The sequence below is a fragment of the Hyperolius riggenbachi genome, chromosome 3 (assembly GCF_040937935.1).
Source record: "Hyperolius riggenbachi isolate aHypRig1 chromosome 3, aHypRig1.pri, whole genome shotgun sequence".
NCBI lineage: Eukaryota > Metazoa > Chordata > Amphibia > Anura > Hyperoliidae > Hyperolius > Hyperolius riggenbachi.
This window is the reverse complement of record NC_090648.1, coordinates 456,572,053-456,599,744: the sequence shown is the minus strand read 5'-3', so window position 1 is coordinate 456,599,744 and position 27,692 is coordinate 456,572,053. Positions and strand designations below refer to the sequence as shown.

General features: G+C 44.6%; 1 protein-coding gene across 1 annotated transcript in view; it reads left to right on the top strand.

Annotated features, from left to right (window-relative positions):
* The window catches only part of SYN3 (synapsin III), a 520,265-nt gene that overhangs the window by 113,102 nt on the left and 379,471 nt on the right, over positions 1-27,692 (top strand). Inside the window, exon 2 of the mRNA XM_068277914.1 lies at positions 24,028-24,438. Coding sequence (XP_068134015.1) covers positions 24,125-24,438 — 314 coding nt within the window. The 5' untranslated portion in view covers positions 24,028-24,124. The remainder of the gene's footprint in view (positions 1-24,027; positions 24,439-27,692) is intronic.

Below are 27,692 nucleotides of genomic sequence, written 5' to 3'. Positions count from 1 at the left end.
AAAATGCCTCACCCCGGGAGTATGCGTTTCAGCAAAACGCCTCCCGCTCTGGTGTAAACCACCCCTTTGAGATACATTGACCAAGCGTATCCGCAGCCGCAAGCGGCTGCAAAAACGCAGACGAACCCGCTCGGTGTGCACCAGCCCTGAGAGGTGACCTGATTAACATGTATAAATACATCAGAGGGCAATACAAAAACTTGGCAGATGAGCTTTTTGTTCCTAGGGTTGTACAACGGACAAGGGGACATGATCTGTGTATGGAAAAAAAAACGTTTTTGCCATCTATTTAGAAAGGGGTGCTTCACAGTGAGGATGGTTAAAATCTGGAACATCTTACCTCAGGAAGTAGTTATGGTAAACTCTATATCACGCTTTTCTCCTAGCTGATTCAAAGCGCCAGAACTGCAGTCTCAAGGACTCTATGGGTAGTGCTAGGGAGTCTTGCCCAAGGTCTCCTTACTGAATAGGTGCCGGCTTACTGAACAGAAAGAGACGAGATTCAAATCCAGGTTGCATGTGTCAGAGGCAGATCCCTTAACCTGGACATTCACCTTGCGCCCAGGTCACTGGTGACGTACTAAGGCTTACGCTGCAAGATGGGATCCAAGGCTGTGAGGGACACAAGGGGTAGACATGGATGTGAATATTGGGGGGGGGGGGAGGGGCCCCACAATTTGTAGTTACACTCCTGCCTGGGACGCTAGTGCTGTAAAGCGACAGTGCTATCCTCTACACTGCTGCGATCCACAACGGCACCATAAAAGGAAATAACGAAATAAGCCATATTTTTATGTTTCTCAATAACCATGACTGCATAAGTGAATTCCGCTATGTTTGAGGACAGCAGATGTGCCAATATCATAATATATTAAAGCTAAATTCTACTTATGTGAACAAACTACTATACATTTCGAAGGTGCCATTCAGGCAGTTTTTAAGTGCATTTAACAGAACATTATTTTGAATCAATTATAAATGAAAAGGTTTTGTTAAACATTGTTGTAGTTTTTACAAATATTTTAATATATTTTACAAATTTGCTGTGCAAATTCCTAAATCCTCGTTTCCTCAGCAACCACCTGTCGCCTGATCATTCCCCACTTGTGGGGAGTGTGATTGCTCTGACAGCTGAAGCCAAGCCTTACCGCTGAATGCCTCCGGTGGGTGTGGCATGAGAGGTGGCATTCAAAAATGTACTTGAGTTTTATTTTGCAGTCAGCTATAAATTACTAAAGCTGACTGGGCTCCAGACAGTGGCGTAGCTAAGGAGCTGTGGGCGCTGATGCAAGTTTTACAATGCCCCCCCCCCCCCCCCCAGCACTTTATACATAACATTTGAGACCGCACACCAAAACCTGCCAATGGCAACTACAGTGTCAGAAATGCAAGAAGGGGATGAGGAACAGTTTGTTAATGATTACCACTGTTCAAACTATCTATAGAAGTGATTATTATGAGCACAGTTCCAATAGAGAGCTAATACTGTAGCTGAGGGAGGGCACATCGGGGCCCTACTGGCCCAAATGCCCCCATGCGGTCGCAACCTCTGCAACCCCTATTGCTACGCCCCTGGCTCCAGACACAACTGTTTTCCTAACAGCACTTAGTGGCGACTGGTTTCGGTCTTACACCGTTAACACACCTGATGATGGCGTGAGGACGAAACCGGATGGGTTTGTGGGCAAGTTGACATACTTACTTGTGATTTGCACATGCTTAGTATTTTAAATGCGATTTGATGCACTGGGGTCCTGTATACAAGGACCCACAATGTAAGTGCATGTGTTCTTGAATTGCTTTATGCTTTGGAATAAATGTTATATTGTGGAAAACTGAGTTCAGAGGTAGAGAACCGCGAATGCACAGGACTCTTACGTTTTTAAAAGCTGCTCTGTGTCCCTTTAATACGGTCATACAAAAGTCAGACTGGATTTGCCAGTGATCTATCAACTGCAAGTATTTCTGATCGATAAACTCCGGATTGCTTCCAGACCGGTTATCAGCCCACGTATCTGAAGCAAAGCTTCACAGTATTTAGACACAAGTTCACTTTAACCCTCTGGGCGATACAATTATATCGCCCAAGAGGTGGCGCAGCACTATTTTTTAATTTTTTTTATTTTTTAAATCATGTAGCGAGCCCAGGGCTCGCTACATGATAGCCGCAGCGCAGCGGCATCCCCCCACCCACTCCGATCGCCTTCGGCGATCAGAGTAAGCAGGAAATCCCGTTCAGAACGGGATTTCCTGCTGGGCTTCCCTGGTCGCCATGGCGACGGGGCGGGATGACGTCACCGACGTCATGGACGTCGTGACGTCATAGGGAGTTCCGATCCACCCCTCAGCGCTGCCTGGCACTGATTGGCCAGGCTGCGCAAGGGGTTGGGGAGGGGGGGGGCTGCGCGGAACGGCGGGTAGCGGCGGATCGGCGGCGAGCGGCGGCGATCGGAAGTTACACGCAGCTAGCAAAGTGCTAGCTGCGTGTAACAAAAAAAAAATTATGCAAATCGGCCCAGCGGGGCCTGAGAAATCCTCCTGCGCGACATACCCCGAGCTCAGCTCGGGATTATCGCTCAGGAGGTTAAAGAGGCACTGTAGTGACATAGACTGTAGTAGAATGCAGTAAATTATTCAGGATACCCACTTTTACATTAATTATTCAGGTTTCAGCATCAGAAACACTTCCTATATCTATATATTGCTGTATATTGCTATGTAGCTCCACCCTCCAAGTGATACTCAGCCTAGGCTGTTTGGCTATGCGGAATTCTCCTCCCAGAGCATTCTGGGAGAACAGGCATTATTTTAACTTGACTCAGAATTCTCAGAAACAAACATTCTGCAGAGATCACCTGACCGGACCAAAGATGTTGCTGCCTGTGATAAACTTTTAGAATGTAGAGCGATGGTGCGATGGAAAGATTTTACAATGAGCAAACACTGACTAAATTATTTATATGTAAATGAAAATTATAAAGAAAAAAATATATAAGCAATTTCATTCATTACATTATTCTCTCTCCTGGATTATTGGGCAGCACGGTGGCGTAGTGGTTAGTGCTCTCGCCTTGCAGTGCTGGGTCCCTGGTTCGAATCCCAGCTAGGTCAACATCTGCAAGGAGTTTGTATGTTCTCCCCGTGTCTGCGTGGGTTTCCTCCGGGTACTCCGGTTTCCTCCCACATCCCAAAAACATACAGATAAGTTAATTGGCTTTCCCCTAAATTGGCCCTAGACTATGAAACATGCACTACCCAATACATACATAGACATATGACTATGGTAGGGACTAGATTGTGGGCCCCTCTGTGGGACAGTTAGTGACAAGACAATATACTCTGTACAGCGCTGCGTAATATGTCGGCGCTATATAAATACTTCAATAAATAAATAATAAATAAAATAAATTATTTCAGTGAGGCTAAGTTCACAGTGGCACGTTAAAACAACATTTAACGCAGAATAACTCACTGCAATGAAAAATCAATGCCCTGTTCACAGTGCACACGTTGCGTTGGTGACTAACGCTGCACGTTAAGTGAAAGTACTGCATGCAGTGCGTTATACTTGTTATTAGCTGCGTTGGACTGTTTGCACATGCTCAGTAATGACTTAGAAACATACTTTTCATTGCCTGTATGCTCTACTGTATGTGACGATAACAGGGCATTAAGTTGCGTTGCGACTTTTTGGGAGCATTGCGTTGTAATTTGCGTTGCCACTTTAACACAGTATCAAAACGCAACGTCCTACTGTGAATCTAGCCTCAAGGGAAAAAAAAGCAGTTTAACTTAACTGGGGATTCTTGAAGCCACCTGCAGTCATCTTGTGCCTGCACCGTCCTCCCGGGACCACCTCAAAGCTGGCCGGTCGTGGGCAGTCGTGGGCTAGCAAACGTGTGGGCCCGAGCCGCACGCACCTTGACTGTGCTCCCATTGCCAGCAGCATTCTGTGCATGAGCAGTAGCGATTTTCCTCTACTGTGCATGCGCAGAACGCTGCTGTACATGGGGACTCGAGGGGACATGAGGAGGCACGTGGCCAGCTAGCTTTAAGGCGGTTGCTGGTGGCCGGAGGGTAGTGGAAGGATTGCGCATGCGCAAGAAGACTGCAGGGGGCTGCAAGAAGCCTCAGGTAAGTTGAATTTTTTTTTCTTAACCTCTTGCCGACCGCTCCACGCCTATTGGCGTGAATGCAGCGGCAGCCCCAGGACCGCTCAACGCCCATTGGCGTGAAGTCCTGGGGCGGGGTTTTGCAGGAGATCATGCTTGCTGATACGTGCGCATCTCTGCTTGAATGTCAGAGCTTCGCTCTATCATCAGTCTCCCAGCAGTGATTGCCGCTAGGAGACTGTTAGATGGCGAAAGCGCCATCTATTTACATTGTACAGCGCTGCGATCTACTGGAAGGCACAGAAGCGATCGGCTGTCATAGGCTGAGGCAGGGCTAGGGATTAAAAAAAAAAAGTAGCAAAATTTATTATAAAAAAAAAAATACAATTAAAAATAAACAAACAGGGCAGCAAGCTCTGTTGGTGGGCAGAAAAGGGGGGGGGGGGGGGGGGGGTCACTTGTGTGCTGAGTTGTATGGCCCTGCAGTGAGCCTTCAAAGCTACAGTGGCCTAATTTGTAAAAAAAATAGCCTGGTCTAAAGCCTGTGGTCCTTAAAGTGAACCAGAGACGAAGTACCCTCATATATTTTACCATATATATCAGTGGGAACATTAGAGAAAACACCTACCCTGCTCTCTGTTTCATTCTTCACTGCTCAGCCTGCTTATTACCAGCCCTGATAAAATCCCTGACTTAGCATTCAGTCTTGCTTTGCTCAGGAATCATTATAGCTGAGTCTGTCTTCTCTGATGTCTTTTCAAGCCCAAGCTTGCCTCAGCTATTCCTGAGCAAAGCCAGACTAAAGGCTCAGTCGGGGATTTTATCAGGGGTGATAACAGGTAGGCTGAGCAGTGAAGAATGAAACAGAGAGCAGGGTAGGTGTTTTCTCTAATGTTCCCACTGATATATATGGTGAAATACATGAGGTCGCTTCATCTCTGGTTCACTTTAAGTAGTTAAGATTTCCTTGGGTGGGTGGTGAGACCCTGTTGTAGTCATTCAGAGCAGCAGGTGAGCAAAATTGCCGAGATCTCAGCAACCAAATCTCCAAAGGTGACATAAGAAGCTGATAAGGGAATTCAATCCACAGCCCCTCACCCAGAGTCATCCCATAGCTGGCGAGCGAGCAAATATCCCAGTTTTCAGTGAGCAGAGCCATCCTTTGGCTGAACGCTCAGAGGGTGAATAGGAGGAGGAGGGAGCTGACAAGACGCCCACACGCTGTGCCAACCCTGCCAGCATCTCCACATGTCTGCTGAATGAGAAGCTGACAGCAGCACAGCTTCATGTCAGCTCTCCGCTCCGCACGACGCCCCGAGTCCTATTCTCTATTCAGTCATTATGAAAGTCAGCCGCCGGAGCTGGAACACCTCAGAGGTGATGAATAAGCAGAAAAGAAATCCAGTAATTATAGGAGGTGGGAAAAACCAATGTCGTGTCACTCCGCCAGCTTCCTCCTCTCCTCCCATCATGCACCTCATTATTCCAGGATTGTACTGGAAGTAATGCCTGTATAGTATTCCCTCCAGTACTACTGAAGCGTACCGAAGGCGAATCTCGGTTTAGGCCTCGTTCACACTATACGCGCCGCTGTGCGTATTTCAGCAGCGCGTATGGTGTGCAACAGGCAAGAACGTCAGAGTTGCATAGACAGCACTTCTGACGTTCATATCATATGCACTGCGCAGCATGCATTTTTTGGCCAAGCGCAGCGCTGACTCATTTACTGTAGTAAATGGTATCAGCAGCACATAGTGGCGCACATGGGGTGCGATCATTCTTTCTGATCGCACAGCCATTTTGCGTTAACAATGTAAATGAGACCTTAAAGAGAATCTGTATTGTTAAAATCGCTCAAAAGTAAACATACCAGTGCGTTAGGGGACATCTCCTATTACCCTCTGTCACAATTTCGCCGCTCCTCGCCGCATTAAAAGTGGTTAAAAACAGTTTTAAAAAGTTTGTTTGTAAACAAACAAAATGGCCACCAAAACAGGAAGTAGGTTGATGTACAGTATGTCCACACATAGAAAATACATCCATACACAAGCAGGCTGTATACAGCCTTCCTTTTGAATCTCAAGAGATCATTTGTGTGTTTCTTTCCCCCATGCACTGAAGTTTCAGGCTGCTCTTTTCTTCCTGCAAACAGCTTTGCCCTTGTTTGTAATTCCTCAGTATGTGAAAGCCCAGCCAGTTCAGAGGACGATTTATCCAGCTTGTAAAAGATAAGAGAGAGAAGAGAGAAGCTGCTCTAATCCTAAATAACACACAGGCAGTCTGCATAAAGGGGAGTTCATAGCAGAACCACAACACTGAAGAACTTGGCAGCCTTCCAGACACAGGCCAACAAGTCTGACAGGGGAAAGATACATTGATTTATTACAGAGACTGTGTTAGTAGAAAGTGCTGCAGTAAGCCAGAACACATTAGAATAGCTTTTGGAACTTGTAGGATGATAAAAAACAGGATGCAATTTTTGTTACGGAGTCTCTTTAAGAAACACATACTCACCTAAGAAGAGAGACGCCTCTGGATCCTGTCGAGGCTTCCAACTCCGTGTTCCGCCCCCCCCCCCCCCCCATTGCTGAGCGGAGACCCCCCAAAGAAATCTGCCAAGGGCTTGTCAGACTGAAGATCGGGCAGCGCTTCTCTTGAGGCATGAGCACGGCTGGACTGTAAGCCATGCTACTGCGCAGGAGTGGCTATGTGGGTGCAGCTTGGTCCTGCTCATGTCTGAAAAGGAGCACAGGACCAGAGACTTCTTGGGTAAAAAAACAAAACCACGGAGCACACCGATGTCACGCCACACGGACTGCCCTCTCTTGCTCGCTCTGCTGTAGGTATGACAGCAGACCTCCGTGAGTCGGTCAGGAGTCAATTTCATTGGTTCCTGGCCATGTGAGGCAATCACAGTGATCACAGTGTCAGGAGCAATGAAATTGGCTCCTGACTGGCTCACAAAGCTCTGCTGTGATACCTTCAGCAGAGCGAGTGGGTTGCAGGGACAGGAGAGCGGTGCAATGGGTAGTGTGTGGCATAGTAATTGAAATCTACGCCCTGGCAGGGATAACAGGCATAGATTTTAATTAATGTGGTTCAGAAACCGAAACGGTTAAAGGGAAGGTTCAGGGACGCTGTGAAAAAAACAAAAATCCAAACCCACTTACCTGGGGCTTCCGGTCTCCTCCGGTGGCGCGCCCGACCTGGCCAGGCCGGCCTGGCCGGCCTGGCCAGGTCGGGCGCGCCACCGGAGGAGACCGGGAGCCTGCGGAGCCGCGATGAGGGCACCTCCTGCCTGCCACGGGCTGGAGGAAGCCCCAGGTAAGTGGATTTGGATTTTTATTTTTTTCACAGCGTCCCTGAACCTTCCCTTTAAGAATAACATAAATAAACGGTCCATGTGTATATAAACTTGAAAAAACACATTGTAATGCAATGCATCCTTTGCAGGGGAGTGGATATACAGTATTGTCAGCTAACATGTGCAACTTTAGCAGCTTACAAGCTTCTTGTACTGGAGGAGCCAAAATCAAGCATATAAACTTGTACAACAAACATTATAAACATAACTCAAACAAGAACAGTAAAATCATTTGGTTCAATGGTAATCGCACCAAGAGACTGCAGTCCTGAAAGGGCTGTACATGAGAGGGTACGGAGGATCCTCCTGTCCTCTCTATAGAACCACCCCTTAACTTAGAAGAAGGTAGGGAAGGGGAGAAAGAGAAAAGGATAGAAAAGGGTAGAAAGAGAAGAGCAGAGGAAAATAGAAAGAGTCCAATCGAGCAGGTTATGTAGAAGAGACGGTATTCATTATGTGTTATATGTCTTGGTGTCTAGGTCAGGGAATTCAAGTTATACAGTATATACTGTATTAACAGTATTATTATATTATATTCAGTTATACAAGTATAAAAGGTTGTCATTTGTGCAGAATTTATGCGTATCGTGCTAGGCACTAGTAAGTTTCATATTGACCATAAAATCTGACATACAGGCTTTGACCTCGAGGAAGTTTGTGGGTTTTTTCCCCAATTCTTTGCTATCATCATTTTTGCTGCTAGGAATAGAAAGGTAGCTAGTTAATTCTGGTTTTCTGTCAGCCTTTCTGTTTTGCCATGGAAGAGTGCTGTCCGTGGGAAGAGAGATTGTAACAAGCCGAAGGTACTAGCATATTTTTCGGACCGTAAGACACTCTGCACCATAAGATGCACCCAGGTTTAGAGGACAAAAACCAGAGGAAAAAAATATACTAAACCTGGTGCATCCATGGTGCAAGGGCATCTTATGGACCTTTTCCTCCTTTGGCCCCCTCGTGCCCTCCGCTGGCCCTCCTGTGTCCTCCTCTGGCCCTCCTGTGTCCTCCTTTGGCCCACCGTGTCATCCTCCAGCTATCGTGCCCTCCTCTCTGGCCCTCCTGTGTTATCCTCTGGTCCTCCTGTGTCTGTCCTCTGGTCCTCCACTGGCCCCTGTGTGTCTATCTCTGGCCCCTGTGTCCTCCTATGGCCCCTCTGTGCCTGTCCTCTGGTCCTCCACTGGCTCCTGTGTGTCTATCTCTGGCCCCTGTGTCCTCCTCTGGCCCCTCTGTGCCCATTCACTGGTCCTCCACTGGCCCCTATGTGTCCACCTCTGGCCCCTGTGTCCTCCTCTGGCACCTCTGTGCCCATCCTCTGGTCCTCCACTGGCCCCTATGTGTCCACCTCTGGCCACTGTGTCCTCCTCTGGCCCCCCTGTGCCCGTCCTCTGGTCCTCCACCTCCTCTCCCTGTCTGGCTCTCTATGCCCCTCACTTCTATCTCCCCTGGTCCGTCCTGTGCTCGTTCACTGCAAATGCAGCCACCGCCAGCGACAAGCCTCACCGCCGCCATTTGAAGCCTCGCTGTGCTTTAGGTCACATGGTGGTGCGAAAGTATCCGTACACAGAGTGGCCATGCTTACAGAAGCAATCCATCAATCACGGCTTTGCTTTACTCTTCTCCCTTACCTAATTAGAGCTAATGGTCCCGCCTCTGAGACCATCGGGTCCTATTAGATAAGGGTGAAGAGCAAAGCAAAGCTGTGATTGGCTGGCTGGGGCAGCGCCCCCCGCCTGATTGGAGGATTGCTTTGGTAAGCGTGGCCGTTCCGTGTACGGATACTTCTGCACCATCATGGGACCTAAAGCACAGCGAGGCTTCAATTTTTTTTAACATGTTTGCAGGCTACATTCGGACCACAAGTGTATCTTACGGTACTCCACAATCTAATCGCAGGTATTGCCTTCAGAAATGGAACATAGCGCCCTCACCTCTGCACCATCTAAAATATCTAGAGTCCGCTGAGCTGGTCAGTTTAGTCAGTCTGTCAGGTACCAAATACCATCATGTCCAGGGGCGTAGCAATAGCCATAGCAACCATAGCAGCTGCTAGCTGCTATGTAGCCCTGGATCATAGGAGGCCCAGGTGTTACGTAATGTATTCACCATTAACTTTTTTGTGTTCCTCCACCCTCAAACTTTGTTTCACTGACCATGAACTATGTATGGCAATGTAAATTGCCCCATTAACTCATATCCATAGGGTAGGGGCAGGTCGCATTGCTTAAGAGTGCCTACATCTGAGGGCCCCATGAAAGTGTTGCTATGGGGCCCCATGATCTCTAGCTACGCCACTGTCATGTCAATACTTTGTATGCTGATTCCAGGGCAAAAGTATTTGTAAAAGTAGAACATCTAGCTATTCTCTACCAGCTTTCTATCCACTTGTCTCGGGTCCCATGTCCTAACCTAAGGCCCATGTCCTCAAAAGTAGAGGTGAGTAAAGGGAAGTCCTTGCCCCGTGTTAGGGATGAAATCCAGTGTTTGATTTGCATATATCGGAAGACTTCGACTATATCGGGAAGGGGTTGTGTTTTACTCAGATGTTAGCCCATGATAGTAGGCCTCTGCAGTTTAAGAGATCATTCACTAGAATGAGCCTATGTTCAATCCACCAATTAAACACATCAGGATTATTGTAACCAGGCTGGCAGAAAAAAGTGGATTGTGTGTAATGGGAGCTAGTGGTAAGTGCAGGCATTGCAGAGTATATAATACAGTCCCAGACTGCTAAATCAGTTATCAGGAACGGGCTTAGGGCTTTAGGTTTCAGGTGCCTCGGTTACCACAGGAGTACCTTGCCTAATTGTAAGTCTATTTGGAGCTTCCAGAAAGGCCCATACAGGGGTATCTTCTAATCTGTAGAGGGATCAGAGCCAAGCACCTGTCATTTCTCTATAGTATACGAGAATGTTGGGGGCCCCTAAGTTGCCATCGGAACTATGTGCAAAGAGCATAGATTTTACAGATCCTGGGCCTTTTGCCTGTCCAAATGAAAGTTTGGAGCCTGTTTTGAAGTATTCTTATGAAGTGACTTGGGATAGGTGTTGGGACTATCCTAAACAATAAAAAATGTGGGGTAAAATTGACATTTTGATAGCATTTCTTCTAAAAAAAAATATAGATAGTGGTAGTTGGGACCATGAGGTCATCAAGGATGTGATATTTTGAGCAAGGGAGGAACATTGGTCTTGTATAGCATGTAAGTATTCAGCATAACAGACGGCAATTGTGTTTTGTGCTTTTTTAAGCCTTTTAAGTACACAGCGGGGAACATGACCATGATAAACTTGTTGGATATGTTCCAGGAGTCCATGTGCAGCAATGGTGGTCTCCAGGAAGACACAGGAAGCCTCTGCAGGATCCAGAGGCTTCCCTATCTATTTTTTTCCAATAGGTTTGTCACAGGTACACTTTAAACGGAACCCGAAGTGAGAGGGATATGGAGGCTGACATGTTTATTTCCTTTTAAATAATGCAGATTGCCTGGCTTTTCTGCTGATCCTCTGCCTCTAATACTATACGCCATAGACCCAGAACAAGCATGCAGATCAGACTTCTATCACAAATCTGACAAGAATAGTCGCATGCTTGTTTCAGGTGTGTGATTTAGACCCTACTGAGCAGAAAGATCAGCAGGACTGCCAGGAAACTGGTATTGTTTAAAAGGAAATACATATAGCACTGGCAGATTCCATAGGTCTCCTTTTAAAACATGAGCTAACATGAGCCTTCTGTATTATTGTGGCCAAATCCTACTGTCTCACAAAATATCTCTCGCTTCTCTTGTGATAATGAATTTAGGATAACCCAATGCTGGCTAGATATAGCAAGTTTTATAGGATTAAATAGAAGATTCTTTATAATAAAGTTCAGCGACTATACAGTACAGCTGACTCGTAAATTGCTGTCATACTACCACCTGCAGGAGGAAGAGGGTACTGTTCTTACAAAATGAAAAGGACAAGTACACTGTACAAGAGTTCCTGTACTTTCTCCCAACCAACTGACTTGCAACAAACGTAGTTGGACACTAGCGATGATCAATGAGATGCAAATATTTCTGAGTTCATGTAGGAGTGTGTACATTTTTATGCAAATGTATGCACTTTGAAAAAGGACCAATCAATTTAAACCTTGGTGTGACTCGATTGGTCCATTTTCAAGCTCCAGACATTTGCATACAAATTTACATAATCCTACATGAAATATATACGGTACATCTCATTGATCATCCCTGCTGGACACAACTATAAGGACAACAAACCACTACAGTTTATTGATACAGATATATTGAGTTGTTTATACTTGCAGGACATGAACAAGAATGTCTGGATGGCTAACACTACTGTACCCGTTCCAATAGTCAGTATGTAATATGGTGTTGTGCTAGGTGTGTCGCGAGGCTGTGGCTTCATTGTATGATTCTTATGGGGTGTGAGCCAGTGTTGGAACAGCGCAGGGACATGGTGTGGTGACCTGTGTGAAGGGGCTGTATGTTGAAACAGTAAAATCAGGCATGGTAGGGGTGTGGCTGTAACAATATCCCTAGGATCCTTGCTGTGGGGGTCTGCTCCCTCTCCCAACCCACAGGGAGCAGTGTAAGATGTACCTGCTCACAGAGGACTTGTCCTGGGCTGACAACACTTTTTATGAAAGCTAAGGAATGTTAACCTTCCACCAAAGCTGCTGGTTAAAGGGACTCCGAGCAGTGCAGAAACTATGGAAAGATGCATATCATTTTAAAGCTTTCTTTCTCCTCTTTCCAATGATATATAAACCGCCGCCATACGTCTTTACGTTTTCGCTATTTTCGCGATTGAATTTGCCGCGGCCGCGATTTCAATCGCGAAAATAAAGAAAACTTAAAGAGAATCTGTATTGTTAAAATCGCTCAAAAGTAAACATACCAGTGCGTTAGGGGACATCTCCTATTACCCTCTGGCACAATTTCGCCGCTCCTCGCCGCATTAAAAGTGGTTAAAAACAGTTTTAAAAAGTTTGTTTGTAAACAAACAAAATGGCCACCAAAACAGGAAGTAGGTTGATGTACAGTATGTCCACACATAGAAAATACATCCATACATAAGCAGGCTGTATACAGCATTCCTTCTGAATCTCAAGAGATCATTTGTGTGTTTCTTTCCCCCATGCACTGAAGTTTCAGGCTGCTCTTTTCTTCCTGCAAACAGCTTTGCCCTTGTTTGTAATTCCTCAGTATGTGAAAGCCCAGCCAGCTCAGAGGACGATTTATCCAGCTGATTAGAGCAGCTTCTCTCTTCTCTCTTATCTAAATAACACACAGGCAGTGTGCATAGAGGGGCCAAAAAGGGTGAGTTCATAGCAGAACCACAACACTGAAGAACTTGGCAGCCTTCCAGACACAGGCCGACAAGTCTGACAGGGGAAAGATACATTGATTTATTACAGAGACTGTCATAGTAGAAAGTGCTGCAGTTAGCCAGAACACATTAGAATAGCTTTTGGAACATGTAGGATGATAAAAAACAGGATGCAATTTTTGTTACGGAGTCTCTTTAAAGAGACTCCGTAACAAAAATTACATCCTGTTTTTTATCATCCTACAAGTTCCAAAAGCTATTCTAATGTGTTCTGGCTAACTGCAGCACTTTCCACTATCACAGTCTCTGTAATAAATCAACTTATCTCTCTCTTGTCAGACTTGTCAGCCTGTGTCTGGAAGGCTGCCAAGTTCTTCAGTGTTGTGGTTCTGTGATGCATCTCCCCTTTCCTGGCCCCTCTATGCACACTGCCTGTGTATAATGATCTCTTGAGATACAAAAGGAAGGCTGTATACAGCCTGCTTGTGTATGGATGTATTTTCTATGTGTGGACATACTGTACAAAAACCTACTTCCTGTTTTGGTGGCCATTTTGTTTGTTTATAAACAAACTTTTTAAAACTGTTTTTAACCACTTTTAATGCGGCGAGGAGCGGCGAAATTGTGACAGAGGGTAATAGGAGATGTCCCCTAACGCACTGGTATGTTTACTTTTGTGCGATTTTAACAATACAGATTCTCTTTAAGCTTTGTTTGAGCTCCTTTCATCGGGTAGATGTTTTAGGTCAATCTGCATACACACAAACTGAAAAACAGCTTTTTCCCATCTGCCATAAACTTGTTAAACTCTGAATCTTCTCTATTTGAAATACCTGGCATACTTGTATAATTCCACTTTTTTTTCTACCTATGTTGCTATCACTATGGTCTTTATATGCACAGTGGGGCTGGCATGAAAAGTAATTTCATTACACAATGACAATAAAGTGCTTGAATCATTTTTGACTCTACAAGTCGCTTCCATGTATCAAAGCCCCACACACTCTGCTGCCACTTGCCAGCTTCCAACGACATAACTGATTCGAGTCACCAGATTCCAGGAGTCGGCGAATGGCAGAGGAGAGTGTGCAGCTGTGACAAATGGAGGAGACCACCAGTGCTGGAACGGGTAAATATTACTCCACTCCCTGAGCTACTCTGCAATGATGCTGGGGAAAAGTGTGTGCATGGGGGTCGGGTACGGTGAGGAGGAGTTTGGGTCCGAGGGGGCCTCATGACAATTTTGCAGAGCAGGGCCCCTGCGTTGTTATGCCTTGCTTGAAGAGTGGGGTCATGTGACACCTGAACCTCAGAACATTTGCTGGTGAATGTTGGGGGCGTGGAGTACATTGTTCAGTTACTTTTAGAGAAGTTAGTTAGAAAAAAGAATTTGTGGAAATAGTAATGGTCCCCTAGCAATGCCAGAGCTGTGAAGGATGACTTAACTCACCAATAAAGAAGATGTGCTCATTTGACTCTCACCTCTGCTTTGCTTTATTACATCTGCTTTAGTCTGTGGAACTAATGAACTTTATATTAACCATGGCTAAAGCGGCCGTTAACAAATTCCTTGGCCAAGAAACTATTGTGTGTATAGCATTATGCCAGATCATCTTGCTCGAACTCGTCCCAACACTATGGTTCTGTCCCTCGTTCCGCCGCCTCCATCATGTGTCACACATCATTGCTAGACAGAACATGTTGCTAGCCTGCAGGGAGACAGTCATCTGAAGTGTGTATCCAGTTTCAAGCCTGATACACACTGTTTAGCCAAAATGTTATTGTATACTGCACAAAACAATGCTACGCGTTTCGCAGGTATTTCACCCGAAGAAGCGAGTGAAATACCTGCGAAACGTGTTGCATTGTTTTTAGAGTATACAATAACATTTTACCTGAATTAGACAATTTGAGTCTTTAATGGAGAGGAAAGTCCACCACTACCTCCCATTTTTAAACAGCTTTTAGTGTATTTTATCCTTTCTGGCGCCTCTGTTTTATCCTAGTACCTATAAATTCTGTAGGCAAGCTCTCATACTACATGGAAATGGTAAAATTGGCCAATCAAAATTGGATGTGTGGACCTGCAGTTTTCACAGTAGGCAACGTCTGATAGCGCAGTTAGCTGCAGGTTTGCTTTTAGCATATAAGCACTTTCCAGAGATCTTGTGCCACAGATACAGAGTGTGATTCATAGTTATCTGCAGGGAGCTATGCCTCTGAGAGCAGACAAATGTTACATCCGCTATCAGGGGGGAACAGACACGCTGTCTTCCATGTAATCCACTTTTGAATTCAGCGTCATGTTAGCTTAGCGTGGGCGGAGTGTTATTCTTTATAACTAATTCCCAGCGCAGGAAGTGCTCCCGTTCCTGATGTGATGACGCCCAGCTTACATGGAAGAGGCCTGGAGCTGAGGATATACAGCCATCGCCTGAAATAAGCCTTGCCTTCCCTCCATCATGTTCACAGATCTTCTATCTGGGGCTGCCTAAAGAGGGGATTAATGCTTTCAGTGCGCAATACAGGAAAGCTGCTTATTCCCAGCGAATTCAGCTAAAGATTTCATTGTAGCTGCCTCCTATAGCCAGAAGGGGTCACTGTTGGTCAGATTGCCCCACAGCTAATTCAGTTCTTCTGGCACACAGGCCGAGATCCAGACAAGTAGAACTTCAGTCTTGCCAAAAGCTCCCCAGGGGTACATTGTGATTAAGCCAACCGTTACTATAAAAAGGTTTTAGGGCTATGGCCCAATAGAGCGCCTTTAGCCGTGTTTTGGAATTGCCGGGGATTTTAAAAGAACTAGGCTAATGGAAGTAAATGCAGACGCGATTGCGATTAAGGAAATCGCAATTGTGGGTCCTGCAGCAGTTAGGAGCGATTGCGCTCCAATACAAAAGATATGGATGCTGCAAAACCGCTTTGCAATTGCCATGCAAGAGCAATTTGGCAGGCATTTCACTACCGGATCAAAGAAAAAAATGCAAATCACAATCACTAATCGCCATCGATCTACAAATGCTTCTAAAGGCCCTGGAAATCGCTGTATAAAATGCTACCCAACTGCTGAGCATTGCAATAGCGATTTTTAAATGCAAGTGGGCTGCACATTTGCACTGAGCATGAGGAGAACACAGAGGAATACACTGTGCAATAGTACCTGCCGGCCACAGAGCTATTTCAATTGTTGTGGGGAGTCCAGTGCGGTAAGAGGTCCATCAAACCCCTCGTAAAAGTTCCAATCAATCGTACAATCCACATAGGACTCGACCCTCCATGGATGATTCAACTGGTATTTATTGCATTCATTAGCGGTGATATAGCACACTGAAAGCACAACGTTTCGGGCAGAGGCCCTTTCTCAAGTGCTCAATCATCTGGTACAAACACTATGCAATATATAAACACACATTAACACGCCACACCCACTTAATTGGGGGGCGGGCACTATCTTAAGATTCATTAACCCTTCCAGGGCTAGAAAGCAGCATAGACATAGATAGAAAACATCTATAGAAAGCATCTAAGACTGAAGTCTTCATTAAGGCCATAAGGTGACTGTGTCCCCAGCTTCTCCATCCACCAGGCCTCTCGTCTAAGTAAAATGGTTCTATGGTCGCAACCCTCAGGGAAACGCACCACCTCTAAAATCAGCCATCTGAGCTGAACTACACTATGGTTGAATTCTTTAAAGTGTCTCGCTAAGGGAGATTCGCGATTAATGTCTTCCTCCCCACTCTTAGATTTGGGTTTATTAGGGTTCTGTATGTTACTCCTATGCTCATTCAACCTTGTTTTAATATCTCTCTTAGTCTGGCCCACATAGGCCAAGCCACATGGGCATTTTATACAATACACAACCCCTTTCGTATCACATGTGGCGTAATCTTTCAGAGGAATTGACACCCCCTGACGGGGATGGCTAATCGTTGAACCCCTAATAATGCTGTTGCAATGTTGGCAGTGGAGACAGGGGTAAGTCCCCACCTTGGGGGGACCCAAAAATCTTTGTGTGGGCCCTCTAGATCTACCAATGTCAGCCCGGATTAAATGATCTCTAATGGACTTACCCCTCCTATAGACAAATCTAGGTGGCATCCTGCATACGGAGGTCAGCTGGGGATCAGCTTCAATCACCGGCCAGAACTTCAAGATTGTGTCTCGCAAAACAGAAGACTCTCTACAAAAAGTAGTCACAAAATTAACATCCAATGTACTGTCCTGTTTTTCCCTATTATATACTCGCAGTGTCTCTCTTGACATCCCTCCCACCTCTGCTGCTATTTCCATACACCTTTTTTCATTGTAGCCACGTTTTATAAAATCTTGTGAGAGGAGTCGTGCCTGCTTCCAATACAATTCATCGGAGGATGTAATCCTCCGCGCTCTGACATATTGGCTCTTAGGGAGCCCGTTAATCAGTGGTTTGGGATGGCAACTACCAGCCAAGAGATAGGAATTTTTATCAGTTTCTTTTCTATACAAATCGGTCTCAAATTTACCGTTAATCTTCCTCACCTCTACATCTAAAAAATGTATGCAGCGCGCATGGTGATCCATCTTAAATTTAATGGTGGCATGTTTGTCATTAATTGTATCAAAAAACTGACACAACTCCTCCTCAGTGCCTGACCAACCAAAAAATAGGTCATCAATAAACCTGCAGTACCCCCGGACACCATAGGGGCCCCGGCGCCCAAAAAATGAATTTTCTCAAAATCAGACATAACAATATTAGCGACTGTAGGGGCATACGGGGCCCCCATGGGTATGCCGAGGGTCTGCAGGAAAAAATCATCACCGAACCTAAAGTAGGCATGAGAAAGGCTAAACTCAAGTACTGACATAATGAACACGAGCATCTCATTGGTTACTCTACTGTCACCAAGTAACCGTTCCCTCACTGATGCCAAAGCTTCACTATGAATGATGTTGTTATACAGATTGACTACATCCATAGTCACCAAGAAATCAACCTCATCTACATTTATCTGACCTAACACATTAAGAAAATGAGTAGTATCTTTTAAACAGATATTATCTGCCTTTACAATGGGCTGCAGCCAGGTGTCCACATAAATCCCCAATGGTTCAAGCAGAGAATCAACTGCTGACACTATCGGTCTTCCAGGGGGATGTAACGGATCTTTATGGACTTTTGGGAGGGTGTAAAATACAGGAGTTCTAGGTGCAGTCTTTTTCAATACTACTGACAGATCTTTACTAATTACACCTGTATCTACTGCATCCCCCAATAACTCATCTATCTCAGCCATAAAACGTGCAGTCGGATCTTGGGATAAACGTTTATACATCCTCTGGTCGTCTAACTGGCGTCTGATTTCTTGTACATAATCTACACGATTCTGTACCACAATTGCTCCCCCCTTGTCTGCTTTTTTTATAATGATGGAGGTGTCCCCTTTTAGTTTATTCAAAGCAGCCTGTTCCATCCGGGTTAGATTGTACTGTTTCTTCCCAGCCCTATTTACACATCTCTTAGTTTCCTTCAGGACAAGATTTTCAAACAGTTCCAATGTGTTACTGGTGAATGGTGAATCAGCTTTGCTTTTTGGCTTAAGTCTATTAGGGATTTCCTGAATACTGATGTTAGCACCACTATCCACAATTCCTGATGCCTTTGTGGGTCTGTTGAGGCTATGCCAAACCCTCCACCTGACATTCCTGGTGTATCTATATAAGTCCACTTTCACATTAAACATGTTGATGCCGCATGTTGGCACAAAGCCCAGTCCCTTATTCAATACTGCACATTCTGTAGGTGATAACACTCTATCAGAGATGTTGATGACTGTCTCATCTCTGCTATTGTGAATACCAGTCAATATGTCTGGGGCTATGTCACCCTGCGTGGTGTTATGTGTGGCATACCTCAAGTCCAGTGTAGCGGTGCTCCTCCTGATCCCCGTGCTGAGACTACCTGTGTAGCCCGACCCACCGGCTTCCCCATCTCCCGGGGGCCGTGGACACATTGTTACTGCTGCTGGCTGCGTGTGTAAGGGCGATCGTAATTCTGTGCCCGTGGTCTTCGCTCTCCTCCGCCGCGTCCTCTTCCTCTTCCTGGCGCGGCTCCTCCCCTTCCTCGCAGCTGACTGCCACCCCCTCCTCTCGGCTCTGGAGGCCTGGTGGATGGAGAAGCTGGGGACACAGTCACCTTATGGCCTTAATGAAGACTTCAGTCTTAGATGCTTTCTATAGATGTTTTCTATCTATGTCTATGCTGCTTTCTAGCCCTGGAAGGGTTAATGAATCTTAAGATAGTGCCCGCCCCCCAATTAAGTGGGTGTGGCGTGTTAATGTGTGTTTATATATTGCATAGTGTTTGTACCAGATGATTGAGCACTTGAGAAAGGGCCTCTGCCCGAAACGTTGTGCTTTCAGTGTGCTATATCACCGCTAATGAATGCAATAAATACCAGTTGAATCATCCATGGAGGGTCGAGTCCTATGAGAACACAGAGGAATACACCCTATGTGTTTTTAGAGATAAGAGCCTGTCTAATTCCCCCTCATCTTCAAAAAGTACGCCTAATCACAAGCGTAATCTGATCTCTAACCTGTGAGTTCTGGTTCACCATGAGCTTGCTGGGTAATCTGGAACTCTGTGTCAGCACATAATTTCGTCAGTCCTCGGTAGACACAGCAAATAAGTAGTCACAGGATGTTAACCGTTTGTCTGCTTCCATGAAAGCAGGAAGAAGACATACTGCAGATTTATTGCAGGATTTGTATCAGCGGTAACAAGGGTATGCGCTTTGAGTCCTATGGGAGAAAAGCGCTTTACAAATGTTATTGTATTGTATTGTATTTTTTCTTTAAAGGTAATTATGCTGCTGCTTATCTTTTAGAGCAGAGAGGAAGTTTTGAGTTTAGGTCCGCTTTAAAGTGTGACTGCATACAGAAAATATAGATCCTAAATGTGTTTGAAATCACCTCCTAATCAATAAAATGATAACGTTGCATTATAGATTTCGCTTCTGAAACTGGTCATAATGCAGCAGCAGCTTTCACTGTTTACATGTACGACAACAACAACAAATAACATTTGCAAAGCCCTTTTCTCCTGTAGGACTCAAAGCGCATAAGCATGGCTCAGACCAATAATTGGTTGATTGGTAAATTGTGGTACAGAAGAAGAACTCTAGTCCGGAAATGCCAGGCTAAGCAGGTGGCTTTTCAGTCTGGATTTGAATAACTCCAGGGAAGGGGCGTTACTGGGTGTGGTAGGGAGTTCCAAAGGGTAGGGGCAGCATGACAGAAAACTCTGTTGTCTCAAAAGGTTTTGAGGTCCACTCTGGGAGTGACCAGGTTTATGGATCCTGCTGATCTGAGGTTGTGAGGGGTGTGGTGCAGTTTTAGCAAGTCCTGCATGTATCCAGGGTCCAAATTGTGTAGGGATTTGAATGTCAACAGTCCAATCTTGAAGCGTAGTATCCATTTTACAGGTAGCCAGTGTAGTGAACGAAGAATCTGTGTGACAGTGGCGAGGCTGGTTTGTTAGCAATCTGGCAGCAGCATTCTGTACTAATTGCAGGCGGTACAGGTCCTTGTTTGGGAGGCCTGCATAGAGGGCATTGTAGTAGTCCAGCCGTGATGTGATGAAGGCGTGAACTAGGGTTGGGAGATCTTCTGGGGGAATGAGATGTTTAATTTTTACAATTTTCTTCAGATGAAAGTAGGACTACAGCCGAGATTTGGTTTCTGAAGCTCAATTCCCCATTGATTAGCACACCGGGGCTGCGCACAAGGTCGGAGCTGTTTATGTCTGAATACACAATCCTGATTACTAGGTTCGCAAAGAAGCCCTATTTCTATACATGATCATTCTCTGCTCTGCTGCTGCCCTGTTGCACTAAACATCTGTTCAGCAATCCAGCATAAGTTTTCCCAGCCTGCTCTGCCAACACTGCAACTCCACATTCATATGTCTTCCTAGCTATGGTCTGCAACTCTGTTACTGTTTTCCTAACACTATGTGCTCCCAGGGCCAGGTCTAGTTACAATGGGGCCTCAGGCAAAATTATTAACATGGGAGCCCCCGTGGTGTGCCCCCCCCCAGCCCCCCAAATAGCATTTGGGGCACTTTTTTGCTGCCAAATTCAACACCCCCCCCCCCCCGAGGTCCCTTGAGACAGCTGCTGCCCCTCTCAGGTTTTCCCCCAACTTTATTGTGGTCCCTGGGGCAACTGCATGGTGTTTGGCAGTGTATGGACTCACCTGTCCCGGCTGGCGCTCTCCTCCATTTGTCTGTGGCCTTGTGCATTCCCATCTTCTTCCTCACAGCGGTGCCTCTCCTCTGTGACCCTTTGCATGTTATTATATAATATGCCACCAGATCACTGAGAAGAAGTGGCCAGTGGGGATGAAGACGGGAATGCACACAGGAATGGAGGAGCGCTGGCTGGGACAGGTGAGTTGCTACACTGCCGAAAAGTTTGCAGGGACTCACTGGGACCGCAATAGAGTTGATAGGAGAACTGGGGGAACCCGACAGCCTGGCAATTGCCCCGGTTGCCCCTATGGTCTGCTTCATCTTCATATGTATTCCCGGCCACCTCCAGCTGAGCTGTCAACCCTCCAACCCCCTTCATAGCAACAGAGCACCTCTGTACATCACTCAGCCATAAACTTTCACCTGAGGGATCAAATTCCAATTCCTGTGGATGAGGCTTAAAAAAAAAGTAGGCTACCTGATCTGGGTGGGCTGAGCGGATCCATACCTCCCAACTTTTGGAGCCAGGAAAAAGGGACACTAAGACGCCCCTGCCACACCTTTAACCACGCCCCCATTTTTCAAAACCACGCCCCTCCCTTATACAGTTTCCTTTCCATCCTATGCAGAGTTTGGCGCATGGAGCAATGGTAGGCAAGCTATTTAAAGAATAATCACATCAAACATCTGTGATAAAGCATATAAATTAGAGTAAACAGCTCTATATGAAGAGTTATGAATATATTAACCACTTCAGCCTAAAGTGTCGTTTCACCGTATGCATCCGAGCAACGTTCACCTCCCATTCATTCGCCAATAACTTTATCACTACTTATCGCAATTAATTGATCTATATCTTCTTTTTTCCGCCACCAATTAGGCTTTCTTTGGATGGTACATTTTGCTAAGAATTATTTTTTTCTAAATGCATTTTAACGGGAATATTAAGAAAAAAAATGGAAAAAAATGCATTATTTCTCAGTTATTAGCCATTATAGATTTAAAATAATACAGGCTACCATAATTAAAACCCACATATTTTATTTGCCCATTTGTCCCGGTTATATCACCATTTAAATTATGTCCCTATCACAATGTATGCACCAATATTTTATTTGGAAATAAAAGTGCATTTTTTCAATTTGCGTCCATCACTATCTACAAGCTTATAATTTAAAAAAGTATAGTAATACACTCGCTTGACTTGCATATTAAAAAAGTTCAGACCCTTAGGTAACTATTTATGTTTTTTTTTATTAAAACATTTATTTGGGTTTTTTTGGAGTGGGGAGGTAAACAGGGGATTTTAAATTAAATTTATTGTGTATATTTAAAAAATTTTTTTATGTAGATGTAGTTTTACTATTTGGCCACAAGATGGCCACAGTGAGTTTTTGATTTTCCGTCCTGCAAGCTCTCGCTTGCAGGAACAGAAGGGGTGACATGGGACATAGAAAAATTGCGGCTTTCCAGAGAAAGCCATTGGTGTTTCTTAAGGGGACATAGATCAATGAATGGGATCTGTATTCCCATTCAGGAGCAGTGAATGGCGGCGGGAGCGCGTGCGGCCCTGCAGCAGCTTTGCAGTCTATCTAGATATATATATATCTGTCCAGATAGACCGAAGTGGTTAAATAAGAAAATAAAGACTGAAATGTGCAAAATATGAAATTCTTTATTTCTGGCAAAAAAAAGTCACATATCAGAAATGTTAACACAGCGCCTACAAGTGCATAACTCTAGTCCCAGGACTGTAAATGCATAAAATCACACAACTATCCCTAATTAAGGATCTTATATCACAATATGGATTATTAATAAAAGCAATAGCACAGAGGAATGTAACCAATATGATTTATCCATACAGGATTTCTAACACTTCACAAGCATATTGAAAGATAAGATATCCACCTCACTATTCAGATGCTCTGTAACTAGATAGCCAGGGTAGAGATCCCTGTCTCTGGAGTTTTATGTTGTTGTGCTGCTGATGAAGTTCAGGGTGAGGCAAAGCTGCAGAGTGTGATGTGATGCGTGTATTTTAGTGTTCTCTGCAAAGACTCTGGGCAGTGAAACTGTTAGCTGCAAACTCTCCTGCTCTGTGAAGAGGTCGGGACATTTGACCAAAGCCCGTGATGGTGTGATAAAGGCTGCAAATCGTTAGTGCCACGGAGAAACCGTGACACTTGGCCAGTCTGCTTTAATGCCAGTTTTGCCTATTCCAGTTCCAAATTGTATATACTTTGCTTTAAAGGACACCTAAACTAAAAGAGATATGGAGGCTGACATTTATTTCTTTTAGACAATGCCAGCCAATAGCCATAGACCCTGAAAAGCATGCAGATCAGAGGTCTCTGACTGAAGTCCGACTTAATCTAGTCGGACTTCAGTTGCAAGCCAGATTCTTGTTTCAGGTGTGCGATCCAGATACAAACTGCAGCCAAAGAGATCAGAAGGACTGCTGGGCAGCTGGTATGGTTTAAAAGGAAACAAATATATCAGCCTCCGTGTCCCTCTCTCTTCAGGTGTCCTTTAAGTTTGCATGCTAGACAGAATGATTAGCAACTCATCAATCATCTCTCACTGAATTAGTTTCTTCTATTAGTTACTTCTGTCAGCCTCACTAAAGTAAATACTATAGATTAGTAACAATAATTCTAAAGAAGGCAATGGAGTTTTGGAAGTTGAGAAAATAAAGAAAAGGTTATATTTTTGGCCCGTTATTTAGGTTATTATAATGTTCCAAAAAAAAGGTTCTCAGATGTTGATTAGGAGCAGAATATTTTCTTAAGCGGGCGCCAACAGATAAGATAGCCGGAGACATGGGTAACGGCGCCATTCACAAGTGCCCAGTCTGGGCTGCATCAGCTTTTGACGTTGATGGCCTGCACTATCTCTACGGCTTTAATATATAATCCTCTCCTGTGCTCATTTTAATGGTATGATGATTAAGCTGACACAACCTCTTTATTTTCTACGTAGATCAACGACTGGGAAGCCCACGAGACAGGTCCGCCAGCTGACCCCTTCCTCCGTAGAAACCCATCCAGCCACCGATTGGCGTCACTAAGAGGCAGCCATGAATTTTTTACGCCGCCGCCTCTCCGACAGCAGCTTCGTGGCCAACCTCCCCAATGGCTACATGATGGATCTGCAGCGGCCGGACAATTCCACCAGCAATCCCGCCTCCCCGGCCTTGGAGAGGAAACAGACCTCGCAGGTTCCATCATCCACCTCAGCCCCAGGCTCCAGCCTCTTCAGCTCCATCACCAATGCAGTGAAACAGACCACTCAGGCCGCAGCAGGCCTGGTAGAGCAAACTGGTCCTCCACCAACCCCCGTGGTTCTAAAACCCAAGATTCTGCTGGTCATCGATGACGCTCACACAGACTGGTAAGGGAAAACTTGACACAATGATCAATGTGTTAAAGGGCACCTGAAGAGATATGTAACAAGATGAGATAAACACATGTATGCTCAGTCCCAATCCTAACTAGAACTAGCCTGTATTCCTTTTTCCCCCTCACTGTAAGGGTTAAACTCTCAGTGCAAGTTGCCTTCTTAAAGTGGACCTGAACTCTTGAACAGGGCAGAAGGAAAGCATAGAGTAATGGACCCTGTATGTATTTACAGAATTTAGCCTATATACTTACCCCTCATTTGTTGTTTAATCACAAGTTGTAATCTGATCTCTCTCTGTGTCACATGACTGCCACGGCATAGATGGCAAATAAGCTCATTTGAAAGCACAGGTTGTTAACAATATGTCTGCTTCCATGAATCAGGAACTCAATACAGTGCAGATTTATTTTAGGATTTGTATCAGGTGTAACAAAGAAATGTTTTTTTATTTCAAGGTTATGATGTGTATCTTTTTTTTTTTTTTTTTTTTTTTTTTTTAAGTTTTCTATGTTAAACCAATTTCTTTATTTTTTATTGAAGTTTGAAATATAACAGAGAGTAGACATGTTATGTGTACATCATATGTAAATAAAAATAAGGGTAAACATTAAGGCAATCGGTACATTCAATATAGTCCATGTACTGTATGTATTCAAAACAAAACAGAGAGATATTTGAGTCAACAGAGCAGTATTAGGGAGATCTTGGAATCAGAGAAGACTCAAATAAGATAACAAATAAACATTGAATAAAACACTTCAGCGCAAGCTCACTTATGTCCACCACCGAGAACACCATAAAAACAGATGCGCTTACCAGATCCTTACAGACCTTAACTACAGGGTCTGTAATAAAGCTTTATGAGGTCAGCAGCAGGTGTCTTCACAGCCGGCCTCCTCTCCAGTTTGGACAGAATAACTCAAATCCTCATATGCAGTGTTTCACCAAAAATTAGAGGCATGCAAAAAAACAATGCACATCTAAGCGTATCTGTAGCAATTTTTAATGTAGCGCAGTAAAAAACAGCATAAAAAGTTTTAAAAGGGGTCACTCACATCAGGGTCCTTGTTACAGGGACCCACAGAGAAGACAGCACATAAATCATGGGACGTCGTCCAGCCACACGTCCGCCTCACTCGACCGGTTTCACTATTAAAGTTTCCTCAGGAGCTCCTGAGGAAACTTTAATAGTGAAACCGGTCGAGTGAGGCGGACGTGTGGCTGGACGACGTCCCATGATTTATGTGCTGTCTTCTCTGTGGGTCCCTGTAACAAGGACCCTGATGTGAGTGACCCCTTTTAAAACTTTTTATGCTGTTTTTTACTGCGCTACATTAAAAATTGCTACAGATACGCTTAGATGTGCATTGTTTTTTTGCATGCCTCTAATTTTTGGTGAAACACTGCATATGAGGATTTGAGTTATTCTGTCCAAACTGGAGAGGAGGCCGGCTGTGAAGACACCTGCTGCTGACCTCATAAAGCTTTATTACAGACCCTGTAGTTAAGGTCTGTAAGGATCTGGTAAGCGCATCTGTTTTTATGGTGTTCTCGGTGGTGGACATAAGTGAGCTTGCGCTGAAGTGTTTTATTCGATATTGACTCAAACGCTGTACTGAAGTGTTGGACTTTGGCTGCGACACACACATATTGTTCCACAGATTCATGATTGTTTGGTTGCGCTGATAATGTGGTTTTGATTTTAGTGTTAACAAATAAACATTAAAACACATAATAATATTGTTACAGTACCATACCATAATGATAGTAATCATACTCAGAAACAGTGAAGATGAAGTGTCCTATTATTGCCTATTGTAATTATAGTGCAAAACAGTGATCTAATAATCTACTCAACTAGAAGGGTTGGGTTAGTATTGAACGTCAAAAACTGATGTTTGACAGTACCTGAATATGGTAGGTAACTATTATATGCAGATGTTCTGAGAAGGTCAGTAAAATCTGTATTCCTAATCTTACATCTTCATGAATCCTTTCTAATGCAAGCAGGATAGCTTAAAACTGATCTAAATTTATTCAGGTATAACAGAAGGTTTTATTAAATGGAAACTGATTGGGATAAGACAAGTAGGTTGTTGCTGTTAAAATCCTCCTAGGCTGTCCATATAGCTGTAGAGGTTAGGGAGTCCTCTCGACCTGGGAAATGGGGGATTGAAACCACCCTACAGAGATCCCAGGGAGTGGATCTCCTGCTGTTTATGGACTTGCCGGGGAGTAATCTCCTACCAATCAGTCTATCTATACCTGTAAAGTCAGATTCTGTATATGCTAATGTATAACTTAAATCTCAATCTAGAGGTTGGATTAATGTCTGAGTTATATTTGGAATTAACTAAGTTAACTAAACTAGACTACATTAAACAACAACAAGAACAAGTTGTCCCAATGATGTCCCATAGATGTTCTTGAATACTTCTGTTTGTTGTGTATCTTTTAGAGCAGAGAGGACATTCTGAGTTCAGGTCCGCTTTAAAACAGGATCATTCAGCTTTACGTAAGCAACTGTGGCTACCCACAATGCATCACTACTGAATATGCAAATGATCTCTCTTTATGCTTGTGAAGGCAGGCCTCCATCCACAACCGCTGGTGTATAGTAAGCCTATAGATTTTAAATTTTACAGAGCCCCCCGACCCAACATGCAGACAGTCTGTTTCAGACTTTTGCAAGGCAGGAATTGATATGCGCTATGGGATAGGGCTTGGACCAGTACAACATAGGGGACTAAAAGAGACCAAAAAGCCCTCCTACCACTGTCTTTCCCCTTAAGTAAGACATCCCCTGAATATAAGACCTAGCTCAAATATCCCCTTTTCTCTAAATATAAGGCATCCCCTGAATATAAGACTGACCTCCATCCCACATGACATCCCCGTCAACCGCATCCGTGATGACACATACCGCTTATAAGATACCCTTGTTCAGTATCTACCATAGTAACTATCTGCCGTCTCTGCAAAGTCACTACCAGTATCCATTCATGGAGCCTGCATGCATTGCTTTCACACTGAGCCGCTCATCGAGTCCTGCTGTCCTGAGTTTACACAGACTCTGTTTCTGATTGGATCAAGCAGTCTGGGAGGCAGGATCATGCTCCGTTTTTGGGCCAATCACTGCACTCGTTGCTACTCAGCGAGTGCAATGATTGGCCCAATTACAGAGCCACGATCCCGCCTCCCAGACTGCTTGAACCAATTAGAGGGTAGCGGTAGCTTAAACTGAT